The 23,311-nt window shown below is 39.7% G+C and overlaps 2 protein-coding genes across 3 annotated transcripts; both read left to right on the top strand.

The window, feature by feature from the left end:
- Positions 1-10,118: 10,118 nt before the first annotated feature.
- Positions 10,119-15,452, top strand: LOC100694103 (uncharacterized). 2 transcript variants are annotated; one of them, XM_025901468.1, is made up of 7 exons: positions 10,119-10,239; positions 11,825-12,175; positions 12,285-12,362; positions 12,529-12,624; positions 12,814-12,854; positions 13,421-13,568; positions 15,142-15,452. In XM_025901468.1, exons 1-6 carry the CDS (start codon positions 10,200-10,202, stop codon positions 13,532-13,534), a joined length of 720 nt encoding a protein of 239 aa, XP_025757253.1. In that variant the 5' UTR covers positions 10,119-10,199; the 3' UTR covers positions 13,535-13,568; positions 15,142-15,452. The 2 variants fall into 2 exon arrangements, with proteins under 2 accessions (XP_025757253.1, XP_019204965.1); XM_019349420.2 differs by having other exon boundaries at positions 13,421-13,576; positions 15,150-15,452.
- Positions 15,453-16,381: 929 nt separating this feature from the next.
- On the top strand, positions 16,382-23,127 carry LOC109196122 (uncharacterized). Its single transcript, XM_019349416.2, has 6 exons — positions 16,382-16,754; positions 19,079-19,420; positions 19,590-19,760; positions 19,892-19,990; positions 20,126-20,166; positions 21,213-23,127. The coding sequence occupies exons 1-6, from the start codon at positions 16,715-16,717 to the stop codon at positions 21,258-21,260; spliced, it is 741 nt and encodes a 246-aa protein (XP_019204961.1). The 5' UTR covers positions 16,382-16,714; the 3' UTR covers positions 21,261-23,127.
- Positions 23,128-23,311: the final 184 nt, after the last annotated feature.

Here is a 23,311-nt window from a genome sequence, read left to right as displayed (position 1 = left end):
AAACCGATATCATGACCAGCAGCTTTACAGCTGTGGCTCCAACAAACATCAGCTGATACTAGAAATGAATATTAAATAAATTCTAACAACAGCTGATCAAGCTTAAACGTGCTGCTGTTGTTTAACGCGACATCCGCTGGTTTCCTCTTTCTGGCGCAAAGTGGGCGATAAATAAACAAGAGAGAAAAGCCGATCAGCTGATCATTGATCAGTTTCGTGATTGAAGTAGAAACAGGAGAGAAGAAGAGACAGCTGTGCAGCTTCAGCTTTGTGTCTTTTTCATTGTAGCTGAAGTCCGGGACAAACTGTGTTCCTTTTCACCTCAGTACGAAACGCGTAATATTTTCTCTGAATACCAGACGATTCTGTTTTTTACGGGACGGTTGGCAACTCTAATAATTAACCGTATGAACAAAATAAAGTTCAACATCAGTAACATAGCACCCACACAGCTGTATAGAAACTCCGTCATGCTAGCTAGCACGCAGTACGAAAATGTCAGCATAACGAAAATAAACTCCACCTAAACTTGGTTTATATCTGACTCCGATAGACTGCAGGTCATAACTTCTTACCTGAAGTTCAGTTCACCTGACACGCGGACCGGCGGCCGCTTCGGGTCTCTCCTCTTGCCTCCCTTTTCCTTCATCCACCTGCTGGCCTCCACCACTTGCTAATGTTATTGAATCTGTGGAAGCTCCGCGATATCCACCACACGAAGTAACGAGTAACGAGCCTAAATCCCAGTAACGAGTAACGCGTTCCTGGTTTTGGCATAATAACTAGTTACCGTGCTCGTTACCACAAAAATAACGTAGTTACTGTAACGCGTTACTTAATAACGCGTTAGTCCCAACACTGGTGGTGAGTAATATGCAATGAGGTTAAATGTCCAGACTTTAGACTTAACCCTTATATTGAGCTCTAACTCCTGAAATAAACACAGGAAGGAAGGAAGGATTACTCACAGGAAATGTATACCGTCTTGGGTCAGACTGCGTCATGGCTACATGACAAGCTTAATTCTTCCAAGATTAACTCCAAAAAAAAAAAACCAATTACACTGTGCACACTTTTAAAAATTCAAAAACTGCACATCCTAATTGGGCACGAGTGTAGAATAGAGCTGGTTACGATCCCTGCTGACTGGATTGAGACTCTGGTAGATGTCTTCACGTCTGAAGACCGAGGCTTGATTTGCGTAGGTGAAAAGCTGTTGAAAGAAATGCAGAAAATTATCCGAGCAATTCTTAAGCATATAGTAAAGTAGAGCCATTATGAATGATGATAAAGACAACTGATGCTTAATTGTTGAACCCACCGCACAGAATAACAGGTCTAGTAATAAATCTGCTCATATACTGTTTTAGAAAGTGACTCTTTAGTTGTCGAACTCGAATTATATATATATTTTTTTTTTTAACGCAAAAAGAAACAAATCAATAACTTTTTCTTATTCAGTAGGACTGTTTTAGCACAGTGGCAATAAGATGTTCCTGCTGCTTGACTGTGAATATGGCAACAAATGTGACTAGTGTATAAAGAAACTTTCAGCCATTCCCGTTTCCACACTGCAAAATCTCCAATGTTAAATTGACACCAGAAAATGTCAATATGTGTCCACTCTTGAGTGTTAAATGAACACTTGACTAGGGATGGTATCGTTTAGGTTTTATCCGATACCGGTGCTTAAAGAATGGAGAACACAAAATTGGTCCAAACACCTCTCATGTTCAGCTGTTTTTTGTAAAAAGATAATGTTAGCCTTTTCTGCAGCTATAGGGCATATATGGTATCACTCTTGGCTGGAAGCAGTGCTTAAACAATGGGGGGGGGAAACACACCACACCAACACACCCCACACACAAACTTTGTCCAAAAACCTCTCATGTTTAACTGTTTTCCACTTTTTCTTTGGTCATTTTAGCCTTTTTGGCCAGGGTGAAGGGAGTATCTGCCATCAAACAAGAAGACAGCTGCATGTAACTATGGTGGTGTTTGCTAGTTCACCTTACACGCATTAAGGTAATAACGTGGTTAGCGTACTCAACGTTAATTACACACGAACAACATGAAGCTACTCACGCAGAGGAGAACGGCTGCTGCTGCCATCATCATTTCTGCTACGCTGACAGGGCTAGGGGCCAGGACTCTCCTCTTCGGGTTTTTCGGGGATGTTGCTAACTCCGTGTCCGATAACAGGCACCACACCCGCAGTAGATGTGCACGGTGTGAGGTCTCGCAGCAAGCTATCAAACACTGCGCATTTCTCGGCTTTAAAAAACAAAACAAAAACGCTATGTGTCGCCAGGTGTTCCATCAGATTTGAGGTGTTACCTCCTTTGACAGTATCAGCTTAACCATTAGCCGCCCAGCTTGCGGGCTGGGCGGCTAGTGGCTCAGCTACAGAGTGCATTAATGGCAGGGCTATAGGTTGAATATAGAGCTTCAGGCTGGGCAGCTGACAGAGCTTCAGGCTGGGCAGCTGACAGAAAAAAACAAAGCCCCGGAATAAACAGAATAAACAGTCCCCAAGTCAGGAAACTCTTGATTGTCTCTTCCACTCACCACAGCCGGCAGCTCAGAAGTCTTGGGGTCCGGCTGTGGCGGTGGGTGTCGGCGGAGTGAACGCTGTTTTCTTCGGGAAGCAGGAGGTGCAGGGATGGAGGAAACTGGCAACGACGGAGAGGTCACGGTTGGCTCCTCATCCTCCGACCACATTGCTGCGAGAAAAGCAGCGGGTGAGTGACAGTCAGAGCGGAGGGTGGATGGAGAGGAGTTCTGTGGCAGCGGCATGGAAATGTTTTCCAATTGTGGCGGTCACTGTTGCGGTATGACGAGCTCCATTAGCGACTGTTGCTGCGGCACGGCAAGCTCGTACCGCCTCCTTGGCTTTATGCAGATTGGAAAGTAGGCCCAAAAATCCTGAGATCTCGCGAAGATGGGGATTCCCCTTGAGAATTGCCTCGATGGCATTTATCCCAATGGACATTGTTTTAGTGTCCGAGGCGTGGGAAACTCGCTTCCACAGACTGAAGATGCGGGCCAAATCGCTTTCCCGGGAGGAGCCTGCTGAGTCCATGTCTGGTCGCGTCGTTCTGTCAAGAATCGCTGTGTGGCAGGCAGGAGTTGGACCCCAGATGCAGGTACTCAGACTTGAGGGATGAACTCAAAAAACTCAGCTTTATTTGCTGACAGGGGAAAAGCATACAAAACTAAACTGGGAGAATATAAACTTACACTTTGCAGAGAGGCACACAAGGAAACACACAACTTGAGGGACAACACGACACTGACTCAGAAAAACACAGGGTTTAAATACACTGGTGTGGTGGATTTTTGTTTGATATGTATAACTATGTAACTATATACACTATATATCTGTGCGCACTGAACATATATTTTAACTTTCATGTAGAGTCTTAAGCACAAGACATTTTTGCTTCATCGAGGTTTATTAAGTTGGTACTGTAACAGGGCAGTTAATGTAGGGTGAGAGTTCTCTTGAATAATTTACTTAATAATTAATTAATTTAACGTCTTTAATGCAGCACAACCAAAACAGTAACATTGTAATAGAGATCCTGAACACATCACGATAAAATATCATACAAAATACACACACACACACACACACACACACACTCTGAACCCACACTGAAGTGTTTTTAAGCATGTAACCTGTGTATTATATGTTATAAGATTGTGCCACTTGCTGTATAAGATTTAATAATTAGGATTAATGTGTGACCTTTGACCATGTTGTGACCTATTGTCAGAGGGTAAAGCAAAGGGTTAACCTATTGGTGTCACTTTGGACCGGGCCCTCAGCCAGCGCCAGGTGTGAACTCTGGCCGCTATCTGACCCCAGCAGCTGTGCTGGGCGTGTGGGAAAGTTACCCAGCAGCAGGGGGCGGCGACACTGGTCCCTATATTAGGGGACCAGAGGACGCCCCCAGGGCTCTTTTCCTCCTGCTGCTGCTACCTGTCCGTCTCCGTGTTGCTCTGCTGTCTGTGCTTAAGGCTGTACACCCCGGGGTTTTGCTTTGCTTGCTTTCTGCTATGTAATTCTCTTGCTAAATGTCTGTATGTATTTTTCCTGCTGTTCATATGATTCAGTGTATTAAACTCTGTTCCAAGAATTCTACTCTTTTACAGAGCATCTTTTTTAGTGTCTTGGTTTTAATTGGATTTGGGTCTCCACATCGTTGGTGGAAGAAGGTTATCAGAATGGCTTCAAAATTTGCGACCACACTGGGAAGTAACGAGGGGAATGAGACACAGAAGGAGGGCACAGCTGGGAGAAATCAGGACTGACGAGACAAGGAAGCAAAGCAGGACACATTCACATAAGACATGGACCTTCAAAGTAAAACAGGAAGTATGCCACAGAGACACGAACTTGGCACAGTGAAGACAGCAACTAAGAAACACAGAGACATAAACCATAAGGCAGAGGTCTAAGAACCAAAATACACAGAGGGAAATACTAAGCTTGGAACACAAGAAACTAGACTTGAGAGAGTAACAAAAGACCAACCATGAGAACATAATTCACAATACAGAGTGACAGAAAACAACAAAACTCAAACATGCAAAGACACAGACTTACACAGAACCGAGGGGACACAGAAACATGAAGGGCAAGGGATCAAAACTAGAAACCATAGAATAACTCACAAGTACAATAATACAAAAACCACGAAGAACTAAACACGCTGGGTCAGGAGACCCAGGACCCTGACACCTTGGATGTTCAGTGGTTGCAGTGGAGGATGTTTGTGCCTGCGGAAGTCTACCACCAGCTCCTTGGTTTTACTGGCGTTGATCTGGAGGTAGTTCAGCTGGCACCAGTCCACAAAGTTTTGAGTCAGTCCTCTGTACTCCTTGTCGTCCCCATCAGTGATGAGGCCGACTATTGCAGAGTCATCAGAGAACTTCTGCAGGAAGCACTGGATGGAGTTGTGGGAGAAGTCTGCAATAAAGTTGGTATTCAGTGTAATTGATACCTCATCTAAAAACATGAAGAAAAATACAGTAAATGATGACAGAAATCACATGGGCATTTCCTTTGAAAAATATGCAAGAAAGAAAAATGATTAAAATACTGTAAATACAGGCTTTAATGACCCATGTTATTATGCTACGCAGACCAAACATCACCGTATTTTTACGAATCACATATAACACCTTACATCTGGGGTGCGTCATGGGCCATCACTGAGTGGACACAAGTGCTTATCTGATATAATCACGATCAAATCAGATTTGGTATTTATCACAGTGCCATCTGTTGGTCAGAAAGGGACATTGCAGGTACCGGTAAATATGCGGGACATTTTATAAGGGACTAAGCCGGACAGTTGGCAACCCTACTATGGACATTACGTTTATTTTTGTTGCACAAATGGTAAAGTGGACAATGCTCCAAGACAGAAACAACTGCATTATACTGTTAATGCAGTTAACAGACATCCTGGTGAACTTTTATCGCTGCACCATCGAGAGCATCCTGACCAACTGTATAACAGTCTGGTACGGGAACTGCTCTGCCTCGGACCAGAAGGCGTTGCAGAGGGTCGTGAAAACTGCCCAGCGCATCGCCGGAGCACCACTTCCTGCCATAAAGGACATCTACAGGAAGCGGTGTCTGAAAAGGGCTGGGAAAATCATCAGAGACCCCAGTCACCCATCACATGGACTCTTCACCCTCCTGCCCTCTGGGAGGCGCTACAGGAGCCTCCGGACTAAGACCACCAGGTACCGGAACAGCTTCTTCCCCACAGCTGTCAGACTCCTGAACTCTGCCTCCTGACATCTGACCCACGTTAAACACATGGACTGAACATACACACACCCACAACCACTAGCACTTTATCACTACTGTATAGTTCTGTGTAAATATCATTCTGTACATACGATAATTTTTAATCCTACAACTGTTTATAACTTGCATAGTTCACATTTCTGTATAACTGTATATCTCAGATTTCTGTATAGTTTTTATTTCATATTTATATCCTGTTCATAGCCTGTACATAGCTTGTACTCACTACAGCCTGTACATACTTATAGATATAGAATATTCATAACATACTTCACACCGTGTACATTATAACATACCATAATAGACCCATTTCTGTAATATACTTACACATCTATATTATTGCTAATATATATTGTAATATATCTATATCACAGCTAAAGCACTTTCTGGATGGATGCAAACTGCATTTCGTTGCCCTGTACCTGTGACATGTGCAATGACAATAAAGTTGAATTCTATTCTAATTCTATTCTAACACAACTTCGGCTCTTAGCAAGCACCTGCACAGACAGCATGCTAAGCCTAAGCTAGTCAAGAACCCAGAGTGATGTTAAAGCATAGTAAATGCTGACCCAAGCTCCATGATACATGATACAGTGATCTGTCATTTCCGGTAAAGCCACTTTAACATGTAACAAACTGATGAGCAGTTAGGCTGCAGCCTCCGTTTCTACCTGTTTATGTTTCTGCAGTAGAATCACCGTGACGATCACTTTAAAGTCTCTTTGTGCTGGTTTGTGCTGGTTTGTGTTGGTGTGCGGGGCTGTAGCCTGTAGGGTTGTATTGTTGACATGAAATTAATGTAACAAGTAGTATAATGAATGTCTTTCTCCTGGGTGTAATTATATAAAGTACTCAATTACTTTTAAGAAAAGTGTTGTGTGTAATATGTGTAATAACTTTTTTACTTTACTTTTTTGATCAATGAATTCAACACCAATCACAACGAAGACGGCCAGTACCTCCAACATTCACAAACATTTGACTAAGTAGCATGTAATTCATTTGCATGAATGTAATGTCTTTGATATGCTGATTAGAGATCAAGGTGACAATGAGCCAATGAGAATTTATCTTATCAATTCCCATCCCCAGTGTGTATATTTAAATAAACAAACAAACAAACAAAATCCTGAGCAGGTAACTCACCAGCAGTTTCCACCTTCGACTTCCATTTATAAAACAGCAGTAGTAAAACCACCAGCACCACAATGACAACCATCGTAGCACAAACCGCAGTAAATATGACAATCAGTGCGTAAACTATGAGAGACAAAGCACGAAATTAGGACGCTGAAAAGGTGTGGTTTGCATTTTGACGAAGACCTGCAAGATTTGGTGTTGAATAAACACTTTTCTTCATACAGGTAGTCTCTATTTAAGACAGTGACCAAGCTCTGTCATTCCACATAGCACCATATCTCTTCATTTTATTAATTTAATGTAGGTTTTGGATGAATTTTTTTTTTTTTTTTTTTTTTTTAAGTAAACTAATACCACATAAAATCTGCCCAACATGAGCTGTTCTATAATTCCTAAAGCTACTTTTAGCTCAACTTTTGATCAGAAATCATTTCACAGTTGTACTTATTTTGTTAGCTAGAAGAGCACAGAAACATTAGATTAGTTGGAAAGTCATTCATGAAAATAACAGTACAGAAGAACAGAGCCGAATCCACTGCTGCTGCCAGACTAAAACCTGTAAAAACACTGCCCCCCTGTGGTAATACTTTTCATTAAATACTATAGCGAGTTTACCTATTGAACTTTTCAAGTTAAAGCATAAAAAAGGAGCTGTGTTGTTTAAACACAATGCAATGCTTTCTCACTCAAATAAAGTATCCAAGTTGCTACTGATTTTTTTGTTTTGTTCAGACTCTGACGCTAAAAAGTTGAAAAGATCTTTTTTTTTTTTTCCTATGATATTCATATCATATCACTTAAATACTGCAGGTGGTTAAGTGGTCTGAGTACAGTACTTGGTGTCAACTGATTTATGTACTACCTACGACAACATGTAGTACATATATCATATGTATTATTACATATTGTAGCCATAACTACAATATGTAGTCTACTAAATAGACAAGCGGGAGAATAACCTGGAGATGATTTCTCAGTCGGCTCCTCTTCAGACAGCTTGGTGGTTCCTTATTTCTATATAAACTCTTGTACAAAGCAAGTACAGCTGCAAGATTTTTGTATAAGACAAAGAACTGGATCTTAAATGTACAGAGAGTTTGTCTTTTCTGTTAATTATCCAATAAACATTTGTGTGTCGAATAACAGGGAATAACGGTAAGACTGTCAGTAATCCTCAATTTGTCCATCTAGATGTGAAGTTGTAAACACTGTTGAAAAATAACAGGAAAATTGTTGTTTTGCATTATTAAAGAGACAAACACTAATCAGTCCTCACCTGCAGAGAAGCAGAAGAACAGAACATGGCGGCCATTCATTCTGAATTTAATCCTAATGGACAAAAGACACTTATCTGCTTCTTTTGTGCTTTCAGTTGCTGAAAAAGAAGCTGCAGCTGCTCAGTTGGACACTGATACGTGATGCGTCTGCTGTTTATAATCTGTGTGCAGCTACACCCACTACTTGTTCATCCAATGTGTGTATCCTTGCGAGTCAGCCAATGTGGTTGTGTTGGTCACGAACATCATGCCAAGCTGATCCCAGCGTTCAATAGGCTTGAGGTCAGGACTGCAGACAGGCCATCCCATCCTCTCCATTTCCAGATTTTAGAGGTAGTCTCTGATAAACCTCGCTCTGTGGGAGCAAGCCTTGTCCTCTTGAAGGATAGAGTTTAGTCCCAGACTGTTGGAGAATCTCATCTTGATATCTCTCTGCATTGAGATTGACTTATTTGATGACCAGCCTTTTTTTTTTTCCAGTGAGGGAGATGCCACCCACACCATCATACTGCCTCCACCATAAGCTGTTACCCAGACTTTGACCCTACAGTCTGTTTGCCATAACCATTTATGTTCTTTCTCAGTGAGTACTGTAGTCTGTTTAGTCTTTTTAGTACATCTTTCCATCCATCCATCTTCTTCTGCTTATCGGTCGCGGGGGCAGCGGCCTAAGCCAGGACCTCCATCTCCTCAGCCACCTCCTCCAGCTTGTAATGTCTTGATGTAATGTCTCCAGTGTGTCCTGGATCTGCCCTGGGGCCTCCTGGATGGCTGAAGTCCTCACCCTATCACCCTGTCTCACCCTATCTATCTATATAAGGGAGAGGCCAGCCACCCTTCGGAGGAAGTTCATTTCTGCCGCTTGTATCCGTGATCTCGTTCTTTCAGTCACTACCCACAGCTCGTGACCATAGGTGAGATGATTTTAAATAACACTTAATTTTTTATTTGTGTGGTAAAAAGAAAATCCTTTAGTGTGCCAATATCATATTTTGTTTATAAAAAAAACATGAATTTGAATTTCAAAGAGAAAGCCCTCAGAAATTTCGTATATGAGCAATTTTTCTCTGAAACTAGAAGGCTGTGATAAGGAAACTTCCTGTTTCCACAGACCAGTTTATATGTAGATCAACTGGATACGCCCTCACGTTGTTACTCAGTCAATATCACACGTCAGTCTGATTTTGGATTTCATAATAATAGCCTTGTGAAATCGCTACCATGATCTTGTTTGTGTGTGAATTCTGAATGCTATTGGAAGGAAAGTTTGTTTCCACAGACCAGTGGAAAAGTAGATGACAGGGTACACACTCAGTGTTACTTTATGGAATTTTGGATTTCAAAATAATAGCCCTTCAGATGCGCTTATATCAGCTACTTTTTCGTCTAGTTTCAGAATGCACATTTTTAAATTTAGGTATTCATTTCTATTACAAACAAACAAATGAAAAAACAGCCAGCACCTGGAAGAGAAAAATGTCCTTTCCCCCTCTTTTTTTGAAAACAAAAATGCATTTCTGCCACCAGCATGTTTATGTTCTTGCATTTTTAGAAATTTCAAAATGATATACTCATTCAGCCTGCTTCCTCATAGCAGCTGTTTCCCTGCAATTTCTCTTGTGAAATTTCAAAGTAATTACAACACCTTAAAGGGTGTTGTGCGGGTTCACGAAAGAGCATACAGTTAATCTTATAATAAAAAAAACTAAACAAAAAAACCTTTCATACTTCATATCTTTATAAGGAAAAATACCGATAAAAATTTTATTTCAAAGTCATTTGACAGTGACTTAGCGAAATCAAGTGTCCTGCTGTGCCTGTATTAAGAGAAATGATGCAAAGAGTTGGGTGGAGACTAGGGCCAAGTGTATGTTTAGAAGAAGAACTTCAACATTTAGAAGGAGTTTCTGATATGACAGTGAAATTCTCGGAGTCAGTGATAAAGTCTCAATATGAAAGTCTGTCACACTGTTATCTGCTTCATCTTCCTCAGTAAGTACACTTACCTGTATTATTTTTAATGTTTTTTGTTATTTTATTTAATTTTTAAGATTCATTAGTCACTATGTAGAATTTACCTTTATCATTCTGACAGCACTTGTCTCTTTCTTCCATTTCATGTATTTGTCAGAATAGTTTACACATAAATGTTGTGTCTTCTATAAACGTTAGTCTGAAATAATTTTTTACTATGTGTTGCTGCAAGTAAAAAGCATTCTCCTATACATAGTTCTTTTTCATAGGCAATCATAAATGCCATCAGGAACACATTTATTCTGGTTAACCAAAGAGCCCTTTCCAGCTATATTCGCATTTTCTAAACCAAACTTTTTTATGTTAACGTGCATTCAGAGCCACAGGAAGAGTCGTGAGGTTGAGGTACATAATCAACATATTACAACATAATCAAACACCCTTTGGCAGCAGTGGTGAACTACTGCTTAATGTTAAACGGGTGCGGTGCAGCTCATAATTAGCCAAATACTTACCTTCATTTGGGTGCACACTTATGATATTGTGACTTATAATGTGACTTGGTGATAAATTTCTTCATGAGGGGCACTGATGTGTTCAAAATGTCTGTGAAGACATTGATCAAACAGTAGTGCATGAGTCACTTTTGCATTATGGTGGCCTGTCAATAATGCTCACTTGGATGAGGCCACTGATATGGGTAAACACAGCAGCAACTGCATGCATTTTTGGCCTCTATAAACAGGGGGATGGAATTCCTTAATCTCCTGTTCTTCCATTTACATGAGCTGTAGTTAAAAAAAAAAAAAATATATATATATATATATATATATATATATGTATATATATATTTGTCCTATTGGGATAACTCATTATCACAGCTGTGGTAATTTGAACCAGGCAGAAATTATGCAAAATGAGCTGACAGATCATTTTGCATAATTTCTTGTTAATGGTGATGAAGAGGCTACGTGTAAAATCATATGACCATATGTTTGGAAAATCATTATTCCTTACTGATTTATTTATCACAACTGTCCAACTCATTTATTTCTTAGACAAATAATATTTTAAGTGTTTTAACGCCCTTATTTATTTTATTAAATTATTACATTGTGTATTTATTTATTTATTTTTGCACTTGACAGGGAATGCAGTGATCTTAGCTTTACACAGGGGGTGCTGTAGCACCCTCAACACTCCCACAGTGCTACTTGAATTTTGTCAAAGCACTTTATAAAGTTAATAAATGTAGAATTAGCCTCTTGGTGGAGCTGAGGAGTAAATACTTGTGAAAACAAAGCAGACTTTTACAAGTAACTACTTCTTCAGCTTCAGTATCCACTGAAAAGAACATCAGCATTTAGTTGATGGTTAAAGGATAAAATTAAGCAAGAAAATCAACCTAGGTGAACATAGAGAGATTATAAATATTAATTACAGCTGATAAAACTTAAAAAAGTTAATATAGTATTTCAGGTGTTAGGAAATATGGATATATGTACAGAGATTTACTGGTGAATCAATTTGTTGATCTTCAAATTATCATCACACCCGAATATCTATTTGGGTGATAGTAATGATTTACTAATCTTTTCCATAGCACTGCAGGATGGAAACACTGTTCCTTACAATGCAAAGATTGCCATGCATACAGGAGTGGAAGGAGGAAACATCACAGTTGAATGTTCATTTTATATCTTTGGAAAGTGGAAGCTCTTATGTAAGAACCAATGTGAAAGGGGAAACATTCTCATTGAAACAGCCAACGTTGTAGCTCAAAGCGGCAGATACTTTATGACATACAAAGAAGAAGAGTTTCCAACACGTCATGCAGTATTTTCTGTGAGCATCACACAGCTGGAAAAATCTGACGCGGGGCTGTACCGGTGCTATTTGGACAGAAACTTGGATCCATATTTGTTTGATAGCTTTCAGCTCATGGTGACAGAAGGTGAGTTTTTACTAGTCATCATTAAAATGCTCCTTAACCTCTCTCTAAAAAAGGAGAATATGTAACTTATTTACATCAGTAATGTTTCTGATTGTGTCCTTGTTTGCAGCATCAACATTGGGCCCACAATCTTTGTCAACTTCCACAACAATCTCCAAACAGCCTGAAATAACATTTCTAAATTCAGGTGCATTGAAATATATTTTACAAGTTATTTCTCTCAATCCAGAAACATGAAGGGGTAGTTTTCTTTTCTATACATAAATACATAAATACATACATATATAAGAACAGTAGTTTTTATACAAAGATTATATTCTCCCCTATTTTGGTCTTCTCTTTTCTCTCTGCAGGTTTTCTCTGGCCTGTGGTTATAGCTGTAGTTATGGTGGTGTTGGTGTTGTTTGTTGTTGTGCAGCTCATCTGCAAAAAGAAGACTACGGACTCTTGTGAGTTATGTTTCACCTCTTTGGCACCTTTATGATAAGTTGATTGGTGATTCTAAAGGTGTGGATTTTTAACCCTGTGACTGACTGCTGACATTTGTGGAGTGCACAGAGTGTATAGTCTCCAACCAGCCTTACATCTAAGAATATTTCATGTTTGTCTAATACTTTTCTGTGTTTTCCTGTTTTCAGGTTTGAACAAACAGAAAATCGTGAATTATAAAAAGAGTGAGGTAATGTGAACAGAATCTGTATATTGTTTATAATGTCAACATGACGAATACAAATGAAGGCAGGAGGAGGAATCTTGTTTTGCATCTTTTATAAACAGCATAGAGCAGCACTTATAGTACACTGAGTTGGCCCAAAAGTTTTTTACACTGCCAGAACAACGACAATGATGGCACTATTCCCACTATTCCTACTGCCTCATTCTATGCACTACAATACCCAGAATGCCTGGAGCCATTCTGGGTATTGTAGTCCTTATTATCACTATATATCAGGGATGGGCAACTCCAGGCCTCAAGGGCCGGTGCGTGCAGGTTTAAGATACGACCGTGAGTCAACACACCTGAATCAAATGATTAGTTCATTACCAGGCCTCTGGAGAACTTCAAGACATGTTGAGGAGGTTATTTAGCCATTTGAATCAGCTGTGTTGGATCAAGGACACCTGCAGGACATCAGCCCTTGAGGCCTGGAGTTCCCCCACTTAAAGGTGCCACTTGTGTTTACCTCAAACCTCAAGAGCTTCTGATTTAAAAGGGTTACTTTTATCATTCTGTGTATTTTCCAGATTGTTCTCTATGAGAATCTTCTGACGTTGCCACCTGAAGAGTCAGTATACCAGAGCCTGGATCCAGCCAGCAGGGATGAAGACCAAGTGTACCTTACACTTAAACAGACATGAAAGCACAAATAATCCAGCATTCAGGCCTGAATGTGTCACAACCAATGTTCCCTCTAAGCTGCGCACGTGCGCAATTGCGCACTGCTGGCACGGTCTCTGCACACAGAAAATCTGCGTTGCGCACAAAAAAAATCTAACCTGAACTGAAATTAAAATTAAAACTTTAACAATTCTGTTTTGCAGTGTTAGTCAGTAAGTGACTGGCTGCTCCTGTATGAGATTAGAACGATGCCACCTTATCCCATAGTCCAGCCAATAATGCGATTCACATTCGTATATACGCAGCCAATCAACGTCGTTGACAGGCTATGACAGCGTCCTTACTTGCCGACACCGGTTCTTAGCTAGCAAAGCGGCGTGGCTGATGTGCAGTGAAGCCACGTTAATGACAACGTGTACAACCAATGGAGATGTGAGCAGGACAGACGGAACAATTGATGGAAAAAGTGTGGACTTTATACCAGTTTTTAAATTGTGTTGATAGGCCACGTAAAACCAGAGTTATGATAAAAATATCTGCAATGTTTGGTTTTCTTCCTGAATACTGTAGTTGTTTATATTTACTGCGGGAAGAAACGGTAAAAACGGCATTTTATAAGGAAAACGCTCGAAAGCACTCTCCGCCTGTGAGCAAAAACAAAACCAAAAAAAACCCACCCTTTCCTATTGGTCGAAAAAAGTACCGTGTCGACCAATCAAAAAATGATATGGCAACGTGGCATCTAGCTGTTAAGAAACAGGGGGAAGTTTTAGGAGTGACGGCGGTGTTTTGAGATGTGAGAGATTTGAGACGTTTAGCGCAAATCTTGTGTAGTTAGTGTGTAGTTAGTGTGTAGTTAGTGTGTAGTGTAGTCAATAGTTTTGTTGGTGTGTCAGAACAATGAGGCGGCTGCTGAATGTTACAGGTGTTACAGGAGTGATACAGCTCCTGTTGTCAGGCCTGCAGGTGTCAGGCTGTTGTTCTCCTTTATCTCATACTGGACAGAAATTATTTTTTGGAGTGGCACAAATAATTTGTGTGTGGCATCAGATTTGATGCAGAACAGCTGATTGTTCTGTAAATAGTTTGAAATGTTTATTTAAAAAAACGCCTTGGCTGCATTAAAAAAAAAAAAATAGCTGCAAAAAACTTTGTTGTTTGCCAAACTGAGTTACTTTTTTGAAGAAGTAACTATATAATTAATTGCCCAACATTGGTCATTATATACTGTATTTTGCAGACAGAGAGTTACAGGACTCTCCCAGACCACAGACTCATAATACAAGTCAGAGCTTTATGAAAAAAAAAAAAAGAAAGAAAGAAAGTTGTGTTTTCAAAATTGGAGTTAAAGTTATTTTTACTTCCAATAGTGTTAACATACTACACAGGTCATGAACAAGATTTTTTTAAATTTTCATTGTAAGTGGGCTAAAGCAGTTAATTAAAAGTAGTCTAACATAAATGTAAATGCTGTAGTTTGATTATTTTAATAAACCATGTAACTTGGATGGATTAGATGCTGGCGTGACCACAGTGCACACGTCTGATGTCACTCACAGTGGTCCAAGGGACCGCTCAGGGAGTTTGTGCGTTCGCTCAGACACGTGAAAAATTAGAGGGAACATTGGTCACAACAGACACAGATAGATACAACAAACAACATCTTTAAACGCTTCTTTATTCTTCACTTTACTAAAAGATAAAGATTTTACAGATTAAGCATTTTATGCCAGTAATGAATGTTTTCTTTCTCTTTTTTTGGATTAAAATGACTCTTCTAACCTCTCATTCTGGTGCAAAATTAGAGCTCATCTTATATTCAAAGGCGCCACCTGGGGGTGCTGCAGGAGTAGTCACAAATATCAGGATTAAATAACAGCTCATCAAACTGATCTGTAAAGTTGCAAAGCAATAATAAACATTGGTATATTGGTATGTCTTCTTTCCAAACAGGCTTTCCAAACTCTGAGAACATACCTGAGGGGAAAACAAACCCCCTCCCCCCAAAAAACAAGAAGCACTCTGAGAGTGCAAACATCCACCAAAGTTTTATTAGAATTCACACAAACCTTTTTGAGTTATTGTGTTTACATACAGAAAGAATGATACATACACATGTTAACACTACCAAAAACATAACCTACTTGACGATGGTTACAACAGAAAAAGAAAAAAAAAAGTAGCAATTTCATGTATTTATTTGGAGGGATTTTTTTTTTCATCCACCCATTTTCTTCCGGTCCCACCTGGCCACCAAGGACTCTCCCTCGGGCACCCTCCCCAGGCCTGGCTCCTGGGCAGGACCCTGGTAACCCTATCCCAGGCAGGGTGAGCTGTTCTCTTGAGCTTACACTCATAAGGGCCTTCGTCTAGTCTTTCACCGAGACCTATTTGCCATGGGAGACCCTACCAGAGAACAAAAGCTACCTGGCAACACACACACACACCCCGGGATCCGTGGGAGACACAGACCCTGATTCATGGAGGGGGGGGGGGGGGGGGGGGGATTTTTATTTATGTTTATTTATTTAATTTTGATCTGTGATAATGGGTCAAAAAGGGAAGTATAAAATTGCCAAAAAATCTGGTGACTTTTTGATGAAGTATATTTGTCTGATGTTGCTGTGGAACGACTCCCAGCAGAAGACAAAACTCCATAAAGAGATTTAGACAGAATCATGACTTGACATCTGTTTATGAAGCACCACTATATTCTGTATAGATGTGCTAACACATAGGATCCATGACAAAAACTGTATTTAAACACTATCTTCTTTTTCTTTATGTTTAACTTGTTCTTCTTTAGTTAATTGGTTGTTATTAATAGTTTTCAGCTCTAGTAAGTCTTTCACTGCTACTAAAAAAAACTGATACTTACTGAGTAGAAGATCTGAATTTACACCAAAAACTCCAGTTCTGAAATTTGTGAAGAAATCGCTTCAGGAATTATACTGGATCATTTGTCATCACATGAATTCAACATATTTGAACATTTAGATGGGGCTTTAATTTTTTATCCTTTCATTGTATTATATCAGTTAGTACGATCAAATGCAGGGGGTAAAGAGAGATGGGGAGGAGAGTAGGGCTGAGTGTGTCCTGTGTTTAGAAGAAGAACCCAAACATAAAAAGAACAAGACGCTTCGGGTTTGCCAGTGAAGAAGGACAAGGAGGTAGCGACAAACGATCAAAGCATCAAAATGAAAGTCTGCCACACTTTGATCTCCTTTATCTTCCTCAGTAAGTACATCCACCTCTTTGTTTCCTGTTACTTTATTCATTTATTTATAGGTGATCTGTGGGTTATTCGACTATAATCAACAAATAGCTTGAAACATCCCCACCTACTCACAGAGTGTACCTTTCATTCTACATAAAATGTGTTGTAAATAGTTTTACATGCCTTGTAGAGCTGGTGACGACAAACATGTTTGTTTTTTTTAGACTGAAGTTAAAGAGGAACAACAGTGCGGCAGTAAACTGCTGATTGCAGCCTTGTTCACAAACTGATAGCTGTGCTTATTGAGCAACACATCAAAAATCTCATTTCACGGTCAAAGACATGAACAGTGGGCAGCTTGTCTAATACTGATGCAGTTTCACAGGCTCCAGGCTTCTCTTCAATGTCTCCTTTTATTGTTGTGAATAAGTTAGAAGAATCTTTTTTAAGCTTCTTCTACACAGCAACTGAAATGACATCAGTGGATCAGATGCTTCACATTATGATTAGGACAAAACTAATCAGCCAACATAACCTGAGATTGATAGGCACACATTTAAGTACAGCTACTAAAATGTATATTCTGAAATGTGAGGTTTCTTAACCCTTTGTCTGTCTCATCATCCTCTTTAGCATCAGCTTTAGCCTTAGGGTTAGCTATTACCTTATCCCCCCTATCACTGTGATGAGCTGATGGTCACGCAACAACACTATGATCCCAAGCAGACAACCAAAGTCACAACAGAAGCCTAAAAATAAGACTCCCCCAAAATGGTGTGACCTTGACCTTGACCCGATTTTAAATCAGCTTGGGTTGTTGTTGGTATCTACCATCACACAAAGCATGATATCTTTAAGAATTTGAATGATAGATTTCTAACTCTCACTGGAATGGTTCGCAGCCAAGAGTGAAGCTGTGGGAATGAGAATCAGCCACTCCAACTCTGAGGCCATGGTCCTCAGCCAGAAAAGGGTGGAGTGCGCACTCCAGGTCAGGGACGAGTTCCTGCCCAAAGTGGAGGAGTTCAAGTATCTCAGGGTCTTGGTCACAAGTGACGGGAGAAGTGAGCGGGAGATCAACAGAGGGATTGGTGCTGCGACTGCAGTAAAGCGGACACTCTATCGTGGTCAATCAGTCTATCGTGGTGAAGACAGAGCTGAGTGTAAAAGCGAAGCTTACCAGTTGATCTACCTGCCAACCCTCACCTATGGTCATGAGCTGTGGGTAGTGACTGAAAGAACGTTACAAGGATCGCAGATACAAGCGGCGGAAGTGGGCTTCCTCTGAATGGTGGCTGGCCTCTCCCTTATAGATGGGGGGAGGAGTTCAGCCATCCGTGAGGGGCTCAGAGTAGAGCTGCTGCTTCTCCACATCGAAAGGAGTCAGTTGAGGTGATTCGGGCATCTGATAAGGATGCCTCCCGAGCGCCCCCTCTGGGTGGGGTGTTCCAGACATGTCCCAGCAGGAGGAGGCCCCGGGGCAGACCCAGGACACACTGGAGAGATTATATCTATTGGCTTGCCTGGGAACACCCGACAAGCTGGAGGAGGTGGCCGGGGAGAGGGAAGCCTGGGCTTCTCTGCTTAGGCTGCTGCCCCCACGACCCGGCCCCAGATAAGCAGAAGAAGATGGATGGATGGATGGATGGATGGATTTCTAAAACAGACAAACAAAAGGAACGAATTTGATACTCCCTCCCTTTGAGGGAGAATAAAAGAATAAAGATATTGCAATGGCCCTGTTAAAGTCCAGACCTCAACCTGATTAAAATGCTTTGGTGGGACTTAAGAGAGCACTGCACAAATGAATACCTGTAAGGCTCAACTGAACAGAGCCCACACTGTAAAGAAGAGTGGGCCAAAAGTTGTCCACAAAGATATGAAAGACAGAAAAAGTAAAAAAAACCCAAAACAAACACTTTTTATGTTAGAAGCAATGACTTCAGGGTACCACTGCTATGGTGGTTCAGCAAGCTACTGAATCACAGGAGTAAACAGGGTCATGTGAAAGCGTTCTTTTTCATAAGTGTAAGTTATAGTAATTCTGTAAGCCAACTGCAATACAGTATGGAGTTTTACTTTGAGCTACTCGTAACTTTTAATTTCAGAACTAATGTATCCAAAAATCGTTGTGTGACTTTTGGTGTCATTCATTTTGAAAGACTTCTCAGCAATCTACATCTTTGCCATCATGAGTCACGTTTTTATGTAGAGTATCTGTAAACAGAATTGTTTTTAATGTTTTAAATTGTTTAAAATTAAAGCAATATGTGTATCTTTAAATATAAAGCAGTGCTGTCTTACAGTACAGACAGTAACTAATGATTTTTTGTGTTTTCAGCAGCTCTGCAGGGTGTTGTCGATGCAGTCATTCCCATCCGCACTGGAGTGGAAGGAGGAACCATCACAGTTGGATGCTCATTTACTCTGTCTGGAAACAGGAAGCTCTTCTGTAAAGAAAAATGTGAAAAAGGAAATATTCTCATTGAAACAACAGATGATTCAGCCCAGAGTGGCAGATATAGTATTAAATATATAGAAGGATTTTTTCTCATTTATACAGTTGTCTATGTGAGCATCACTAAGCTGGAAAAGTCTGACTCAGGCCGGTACAGGTGCTCTTTGGACAGAACACCTTCAGATCACTTATCTTTAAACTGGGATTTTGAGATCGTTGTCACAGAAGGTAAATTTCTACAGAAAGTCATGAAAACCTTTGTGTCTCTGAGGATTTTAAGTGTATTTAGTTTATCGTACATTGAAAACCCCTGTGTTGTTAGACTATTAGTGAACGTTCTTTGGTTACAGACTGCTTTGAGCAAGAAGTGTTGTTCTAATTGTTTCTTTGTTCATAGCTTCAACTACTTTCAAGACTAAATCACCTGTGAAACCTATTTCTTCGTCAGCTCATCTCTCTTCACCACCACCACCACCACCAACACGGAGTTTTACTTCAGGAAGTACCTTACCTTTATCAGCCTTCAGTGAAAGCACCAAACAGCCTAAAACATCACTTGCAAGTTCAGGTTCATTATTCTACATTTTACAAGATTTTCTCTCAACCAACGAACATGAACAGAGTTCCTTTCTTACCTACTCTGCTGTGTATATAGTGGATGTTATTCTGGCTCCTTTAATTGCATCTTCTTTCCTTCAGGTATCCTCTTGCCTGTGGTTATAATACTGGTATTGGTTATTTTTCTTCTGCCTGTTGTTCTGTTGCTCATCTATGAAAAAAGGGCAGTTCATTTTAACGGTGAGTTACCCTCCAAACGATTCTTTCTGCACCTTTAAGAACAATTTATTCAAAGAGAATTTATTAAAAGGTGGGGCAGTAGTTCAGTGGTACAGTCCCATGGCTGATTAGCCAATGGTAATGTGTTTTCTACAGATTTAAACAGGAGGAGAAGCTCAGACCACAACCAGACTGAGGTGACTTCTCTTTGTTTATTCTCTCTGTAACGATTTAACAAAGTACTATTTAATAAAAAGAAAGGAGTGATTTCACAGTTTGCTAAATCCACTAAAACTGCAGTCAATTCAAGTCAAGTCAATTCAAAAACACATATAGACTATAAAGTTAAATAAACATTATGCTACCAATTCAGCCCCGTGTTTTAAAAGGACAGTGATTAACTGGATGGTCATCTTTGTGGTTAATGTTCATGAGAAAATTATTTCAGTCCAAGAGCAATCATTCATTTGAATTCTGTTTCTATTTAAAGTTTTCTTTTTACTGAAAATTTCACTAATCTGCAATTATATTAACAGTCAATCAAAAATCTTTACGTAATGTTAAAACCAGTAATATCAGAATTTTGTCACCTCATTCTTGCTCAGTTCTGTGATTGCAGTGTTTTGGTTTTATTGTTCATGATGTTGGTGTTTTGGTTTAGAGTCTGTGCTTTTGTTAAGCCTTTTGACTACAAAAAAGAGCAAAGCTCAGTGAAACCCCCACTACAATGCACAGACAGACACAGTCAGTGACTTTCTGTTAACTAAAGGAATTAACTCTTTAAAAAGCTGAATGCTTTTCTGAAGTTGTTTTAAAATATAATGTTTTATAGTACCTTTATATAGCGTTGTCACTGGCAACCACAGTTACGTATAGCTAAAACTAATTTTTAATCACACTCAAACAAACTGACTCGCACTGGAAATTAAAACTTAATTGAATTTAAAATAGAAAATGCAAACTAAATTAAAAAACATAAAAATGACAATGATGATGAACCACTGGTTTTGTAAATCAATTATTTCTATCTAAATCTGTGGCAGTTAAAATATTGGCCCTGCAAAGAGCATACCCACATAAACTTTGAAAGCTTTCACAGAGAAAAGAATCAACATATGTATACAATATGAAACTATATATAGATATAGATAGATAAAAAAATATGAACAAAACAACTTGAAGTGAAAATCTGCTGTCTATTGACAGCTTCTGCTAATTTATTTATTTATTCATTTTTCCCCAGATGGTTCTTTATGATGACTGTTCTCCAACCTCCAAATGTGAAGGCTGAACTTATCTTACTCTTGGTGCAACCTGCAAGGACAAGGACTGAACCTACTCCACACTCATGGAGGCACAATAACACACACGATCCTGTCTGCAGATGGACCTTGACTTTTAATGAGTTTAATGAGACCACACAAGCCAACGGTGATGGATCATTTGTCCGGAGACACATTGTCATGGTCCTGGGTGTCCGACGCAGTATTTTGAGCCTGTTCTGACCATATGATTTATTTCTTTGCAAATATTATGAGATACCTCTTCTACTTCTAGAGATATTTCTAGTTCTTGGTTCTTGTTTAATTATCTTAGTTCCCTTTTCGTGCCCAGTCTGTCCCAGTGTCATCTCTGTCTTGTCTTCGTCCTTTTGTGCCCCCAGTAAGACATGTCGCCATGTCTGTTTATTTCTGGTTCCTGTGTTAAGTTTACGTGTCATATTCTGGGTCTCAGTGTGTGCATTAGTTCCTGTTTTATTTTAATAGTCCCACGTATTGTGTGCATGATGTTCAGTTCTGCTTCCCCTGTCTAGTTAGACTGATGCTGTTCAGCTGTGCTCCCAGGTGTGTGCACTCTACCCTAATCCGCTCTTCTACATATATTCTCTGCCTCTCCTGCTGTTCTTATGTTTTGTGAGCCCCTGTCAGTCTGTTCCTAACCAAACCTGTTGTCATTCTTCAGCCCCATGATGCATGACAACACTGGATGAGAAGTTGTGAAGTTGTTTCGCTTCTTTCTTATTTGCTAGTAGTGATGTGCAAATAAAGCAATCAATCAGTATCAGACCACTTCATGAGTTGTTTTGAAAATGGGTTCATTCATTCAAAGCTTTGTTTAAGTGACAGTGGCAAAATAGGAGACACCAAAACAATGTCTCAATAATCATGTGCTGAGTGTAACTAGGGTTTGTGTGAATGATATAAATACAATTTTGTAAAGATGGATTGACTGGCCAATTGATTCTGTAAACTTATGTAACGTAGTAGCTGGAAGACGACATGCTTGGAGAAACAGGGGATGTGATGCGATGGTAAGCTGTGCTTGTATAACTAGGGCTGGGTGTAGTTATGTACATGGTATGGGGATTCAAAGATTGTAACTGAGAAACATCTTTTCTGCAGTTTTTCTTTCTCCAGCATTCGAAAACACACATTCACATGGCACTGATGAGCCGTTACGAAGCATTTTGCGTTGCTTAGCAGTATCGACTAATTTGGACCAGTCATGCGATTCAATCAGAGGGCCGAAGCAGTTACTGCTTCAGGCATCATTGGTAGCGTGTGTTTTTACAAAGCAAGCTTTGATGGAGCGGTGCAAGGAAAATGCAACTTCGAGTTTGAAGCTTAATTAGGAAGTAAAGCAAGTTTTGTTTTGGAATCAGAGTCGCATTGTTGATGTTAAGCCCACAAATCTGCAGCAATGTGTGATGCTATCATGTCATTATGGACTGAAATTATTGCAGTTAAGGTAAAATAGGGCCCAGCCTAGCAATGTGGACATAATAACATGATTATTTAGTGTATAGTTAATAAATTCAATTGAATTTCATTTATATAGCACCAAATCACAACAGCAGTCACCTGAAAACACTTTATATTTTAAGGTGGTACAGAGAAAACCCCAACCATCAAACGACCCCCTGTGAGCAAACACTTCCTTAAATGACCTCTTGCTGTTTACGAGCATTACATTCATGATACTCCTGTGAGACCTACATTTTGGGAATCACTGGTCTAAGAAACTCATTAAAGTTCATTATAATGCAATTGTTTTGACTTAAAACGTTTAACTTGTTGTTTAGGCTTAGTTAATGTTATTATTGATCATTTTCAGTGGTGATTTTGTGATTAACTTTCTTTTTACTAACAATAAACATCCTCAGAAGTGACCTTTGGTTTGTTTGTTTTTAGAATATAACTCACCCACAACATTTTTTTATTTACTCTTGCCTTACTAGGAACGTTTTCACTTCCTCTAATCATGTTTGTAAAAGTTTGAAGGTATTTAAAATTAATCTGTGCTTTATAAGATATAAGAACAATTGCATACAGAGGTTTGAAA

Source organism: Oreochromis niloticus, linkage group LG20, assembly GCF_001858045.2.
Source record: "Oreochromis niloticus isolate F11D_XX linkage group LG20, O_niloticus_UMD_NMBU, whole genome shotgun sequence".
Taxonomy (NCBI): domain Eukaryota; kingdom Metazoa; phylum Chordata; class Actinopteri; order Cichliformes; family Cichlidae; genus Oreochromis; species Oreochromis niloticus.
Note: the sequence above shows the minus strand (reverse complement) of the source record. Positions and strands in the feature narration are given on the sequence as shown.